This window comes from Solanum dulcamara, chromosome 12 (assembly GCF_947179165.1).
Source record: "Solanum dulcamara chromosome 12, daSolDulc1.2, whole genome shotgun sequence".
NCBI classification, from domain to species: Eukaryota; Viridiplantae; Streptophyta; class Magnoliopsida; order Solanales; family Solanaceae; genus Solanum; species Solanum dulcamara.
Window position 1 is genome coordinate 37,545,566 of NC_077248.1, and position 5,545 is coordinate 37,551,110.

General features: G+C 32.9%; 1 protein-coding gene across 2 annotated transcripts; it reads right to left on the reverse strand.

Moving 5' to 3' along the window:
• Positions 1 to 584: 584 nt before the first annotated feature.
• On the reverse strand, positions 585 to 3,503 carry LOC129877687 (uncharacterized protein C6C3.02c-like). 2 transcript variants are annotated; one of them, XM_055953215.1, is made up of 6 exons: positions 3,356 to 3,503; positions 2,249 to 2,302; positions 2,047 to 2,130; positions 1,621 to 1,793; positions 1,373 to 1,482; positions 585 to 908 (listed from the first exon to the last, which is right to left on the reverse strand). In XM_055953215.1, the coding sequence occupies exons 1-5, from the start codon at positions 3,372 to 3,374 to the stop codon at positions 1,390 to 1,392; spliced, it is 423 nt and encodes a 140-aa protein (XP_055809190.1). In that variant the 5' UTR covers positions 3,375 to 3,503; the 3' UTR covers positions 585 to 908; positions 1,373 to 1,389. The 2 variants fall into 2 exon arrangements, with proteins under 2 accessions (XP_055809190.1, XP_055809189.1); XM_055953214.1 differs by lacking the exon at positions 585 to 908 and having other exon boundaries at positions 1,219 to 1,482.
• Positions 3,504 to 5,545: the final 2,042 nt, after the last annotated feature.

The window sequence follows — 5,545 nt, forward strand, 5'->3', positions numbered from 1 at the left end:
GTAGGACCGAGTTAAAGCCTTGAAGAAAGTTGAGATGATATGAGCATAGCCAGCCATAACATTCGTTATGAATCAACGGTAAAACCGACAACATTCATAGAGATGAATTACCATCACATATTAACACAACTAAGCACTATAAGCACAGGGTAATATCACAAGATTCAAATTATTAAGGCCATCACTACTCAATCTAAATAGCATTCTAAATACACACACACACACACAGACACACACACACACACATATATATATATATATATATATATATTATGACAAATAAGATTCAAAATATTGTGATGCACCACATACAGATCGATCTATGTAACAGACGTCTCATCATCCATTTCAGGCTTCTCAGAAACAGAATTTAAAGAAAACGTACTAACTGGGGAGCATAGGAATCAAGGCTACGCTCACAGAAGACCTTGGAGTTCTCGGGCATTAATGATGCAATTAGTAATCAATGAAGCCAAAGGCAACACATCATAACATATAAAGCAAGCTGAAATATAGCATCAAAGAACCATTACTACGCGTCGTACAATATATTTGCAATAATCCCAATTATAAATAAACAAGAGAAAACATAACGCAGCACATCATATAGGAAAATGGATCCAAATCTTTGTAACAGACATCTGATTATCTAATCCAGGGCTCGCACAACTGAATATTAACAGACCTTTTAAGAACAACCCATTAAATGGCGATTTATTAGCATAGGCAACAAAAATCTCTCAAAAATAGTAATAGAGGTTGAATACAGTTTTTAAGACCACATGCCAGCGGATAATAGGCATACACTAATAACAGGGTACTGAACATGATCTTTGTTCTGAGAGGTTCTTTTCATTTGAATCATAGAATTTCTAATACAAAAAGTTGTACTAGAGAAAAAATTCCACCTGCAAAAGAGAGTTGTACTTAGCTGCACTTGAACAAAAAACTTTTATGGAAATGAGTTGCAGAATTAGAAAACTCAAGGATAATAGCAACAATCTTGAAATCAGCAGCCCTAGTCCACAAAGACAGGCGAAGTCTAGACTCAATATTCTAGTTTCATGACATTTTTAAAGATGTCAGCTGGTTAGTCAATCAACATTATACTCACAGACAAACTTGGAGTTCTTGTATCTCTAACAATTGGAGAGTAATCAAAGGCAGCACATCATAACATAAAAAGCAAACTGAAATATAGAATCATGGACAGGCCTATAAAGATCCAATACTTCAGGCTTCAGCCTATATTTATTGGAGGAACGGTATATCAAGAACCAAATTCACTTTGCCAAATCAATGCAGCTAGATCATAATTCCATCGTTGTTTCAACAATAAGATTAAGAATGAGTTCAAAGTTGTAAAACTAACACCCAACCAACAAAAGCTTAGGCATTCATCATTGAGTTCCTCCTGCACTCCGACAACATGTCCATGTAGAACTGACACTTGTCAATGTCACTTCCAGAACTATTAATGCACTGCAAGTTGAACCACAAACAATGGCTTCATCAGAATCTTCTTGTGAAGACAAGATAAGTCATACCGACTTGAAGGCTGAAAGAACAACCTCCAATTTGAAAATTATAGTAGTTAAAAGGTGTGAAATTAACACTTACATCTTGAAATGCTTTAGTGTGCACACTGCAAGCATCTGAACCAGCACCGCTGGTTGTTGGAGCAGCTGCAGAAGGTGCCTGAGAAGCAACAGTTTCATGTTGAATTGTGCGTGGACCCATGACAGCATCTACAGTCCTGTGTGCCACAGCACTTCCAGTACCAAAGGCCATCCCTGTAAAACATAATAATCATAAACAGACGAGACATCATTAAGCAACTTCGTGAACAAAATATATTTGAAGAACTATGATGAAGTTTTCTACATATTGGAGGACAGCTTTGCAAACAAAATATCATTTTTGATGAAGAAAAGAGAAAGGTTACTAAAAGCTGTTTTGCATTCGTTGAAAGTCTTGCGGACAAAATATAATAGAAGAACTGTGATTTAAGTTTTCATACTACAGGACAGCAGGATATTCTCATACCTTGAGCTATGGTAGAACCAATACCACTAAGCATGGATCCACCACCAGTATGTTGCATCGGAGCTGGTGGAGGAGCATGGTTTACTGCAAAAAAAGAGAGAGAATGTGAAAATGCACAAGAAAAGAAAGGAAGATGTACTGCAAACCAAATGACATAAATAATTTGCCAAGAGATAAAAGTCTGACTACCAAAAAAACCAACCTGGGGCTGGAGCAGGACGGGGGGCAGCACGAGGGGGAGGACGAGCAGATCTTCCTAGATAACAAAACAAGGAAAATAAAAAAATCATCAACCAGAATAAAAAGGGACCAAAAAGTTGCCTTTTTTTCCTTTAGCAAAGAATGAAACTAATAAATTACAACAGAAGACTTCAGCGCAAAATGTAAGGTGCCAAATGCAAACATTGATTGAGAATTAAGATGAACTAGGGCAGCCAATCAACACAACAAGAATAATGCAGAATTGGGTGACAACCATATATAAAGACAAGAAGAAAAAATATCGCTACCTCAATCCTATACAATGAATAGGAAGAATGATGCACTAAAACAAAGTAAGTATGTATCCTGTCCCTTTTAGCAATTGCTAAATCTCATTTCAAAATTTCTGGGCCTCATTTTATTTTTGAGGAAGATCTCATGTCAAAATCATGCCCAATACAAAAATCGATGGACAATTAAAAATAAAACTATTCGGTGATATATAGTGCAAAAATAATAATCAATGCAGCAATTAGGTTTTCAATATAACTGAAGCTTGTCTTCTTGTTAATACCCAGGAACCAGAAATACAATCAACCGGATATGCACCTAACTTGAGATAATTTAATTGACACGTGATTAAACCCATGAGATAAATAATTGGGAAACAAGCTCCAATTAGGGCACCAACTATTGTATCTACAGTTTCTTCATTAGATAAGCATAGTTGCAAGTATTAAGAGAAGAAAGAATTTAAACAATCACCAAAAAGAATAATGGGGTTCAAGGTTTCTAAACCAAAGCTACACATCTAGAAATTACAACTACTATAGATTTATAGTAAGAAAATTCTTACATGTTGCCATAAGAGAAGGCTCGAATTAAAAGAAAAATTAAAACTTTATGATATATCAATTGCCTTCAAATATGAAGCCATCCTAAAGAAATCAACTGAAAGGAACTATGATATTCGATTCCATTTTAATTTTCAGGATTAACAAACATCATCAGAAAATAGACAGTAGAAAGCGAAAACGATGAGCAACGTGGAAACTAGATTTACATTGAAATGATCAATACACAAAAGTACATCGAATATGCTTATTACCAGAGCTTCGGCGAGCCATGATTTCCTGATAGAGGCGGCGAAACCCTAGAGACAGACAGAATTGGGATAACCAAAAACACTAGAAATGCACCTGTATGTTGACAATATTTTTTCTCTATTTCTAAAATGGAGAATTTCATATATATATATAAATGTGTGTGAGAGAAACTTACATAAATATTTATATTTATAGGTTTATTGAATTTGAATAAGAATAAGTAGGGGTGTTCGTGGATCGATTATTGATCAAAATCAAAATTAAACTAATTTAATTAATTTTAAAATTATTAAAATCAAATCAAATAAAATATATATTCATCAGTTTGATTGTTATCGATTTCAGTTTGGTTTGATTCGATTATTCGGTTATTAACCAAACACAAAAATAAAAGAAACTATTCATTCAAAAGAAAAAAAAAGTAGTAGTTCATTCAAATAAAATGGTCTTCATGCCATTTTGGATCTTATTATTCTTATACCAAAACTTTAATTATGTTTAACTTCCTACTTATATTGTTAGCTAATCTAATGTACTAAACAACATAAACTTACTGACTAATGTATAAGTTAATGATATGATTGTACAAATAAAAGATGCATCATACCTTGTTATTTTAAATTAGTGTATTGCATTTTTTGCATAAAAAGTGTTCATACAAAATAATATAATATCTATATATAATTATAAAAAAATATGTATAAATTTTATCGGTTCGGTTTGGTTATTTCTTCAATTTTTTTTGAACAAAACCAAAACCAAACCAAATATTATCAATTTTTAAAAATGTAATACCAAACCAAATAAAAAATCAGTTTATTTGATCGGTTTGGTTTGGTTTTTCGGTTTGGATCGGTTTTTACCCAAACCATGAACACCCCTAGCTATAAGTATGATATTTACTAAAAATGACTACAATTTCTATCTATAATTTGATGTATGTGTGTATAAATTTTTATTTATTTATACATTAATATAATTATAATTCACTAAATAAGGTAAATTTGTTAGTATAATGTACAATCCTATATTTACGTCTCTAAAACTCTCAGCTTTCCATTAGCAGTGCATAAATTGTGCAGCAATATATTTTTTAATAAGGAAATTTAGCATAATATCTCAATCTTCCATAATCAATGGAACTATGAAATCTCACAATATTTTATTATAATAAACAAAGAAATTGCACTATAAAATTTTTTCTTCTTCATTTTACATCACCAACTATTACTTGCACCACATTGATATATAATTTTTTTGTTAGAATTTTAATTTGAATACATTGGTACAACATTGGCATAAATGTAGTTTTTTAACCACCACAATAAAATGTTATTAATGGGATTTTAATTTTTTTTTTAAATGGAAGGGATTTGGCATTGACCCCTACCTTGTTTCATTAGGCTAAGTACAACAGAGCGGGACATAAATCAAAACCTCCTAGAGTGACACCAAAAAAAGAACTACACAAAAGATAAAATTATCAATTGGTTGTTAGTAAGAGGGAAGGTACTATTTTTTTAAGAACTTGACCCTCCAAGTAGGAGATCATGGTGGATTAAAGCACCATCTAGGGTATTTGCCTTTTTTGAATTTGAAGGAAGCTAGTTGAAGATTGTCCAATCTCAGAAGACCTATACAAGACTCTGACAAATCAACTTCTCAAGTGTAAGTTTCTTCCCTCCTTCTAGTTGTAGAAAATTTTGCAAGGGCATTTGCAACTGAGTTTGCCTCTCGGAAGTAATGTTTGACATCAATTTGATCGCCTTGAATCTTCCTTTTGATCTTCTCGACAATTTTCTTGAGTTTTCAAGGAGGTTTTGTGAACCCATTGATCATATTAATCGCTAATAAGTTATCCATCTCTAACGCCAATTGTGCATTAATTTTGCCTATACACCAATCAATTTCATGTAGAACAACCTCTAATTCACACGAATTGATAGTTAAGAATTGGATTGGTTTTGCAAAAGCAAAGACCATATTACCATTTACCATTTTCTTTCCTAACAATCCCTCCAATCCCCTGCTATCTTTTGTCTTTCCATGAAGCTTCCATCCGTATTGAGTTTCTAGTTGTCACCAGTTGATCTTGTCCACTTAATTATTATGTTATTGATCCTCGGTTTGTAACCTTCAACTATTCTACACACTGTTGTCCAGTCCCATGTAGTTTCCATCTTACAGAACTT

Bases quoted from the DNA above. Each gene is read 5' to 3' on its own strand.
- LOC129877687 (XM_055953215.1), bottom strand. The intron at 1,794-2,046 runs GTATGAGAATAT...TATGTTTTACAG, and splicing joins TGGTTCTACCATAGCTCAAG to GGATGGCCTTTGGTACTGGA. The intron at 1,483-1,620 runs GTAAGTGTTAAT...TTCAACTTGCAG, and splicing joins ACACTAAAGCATTTCAAGAT to TGCATTAATAGTTCTGGAAG.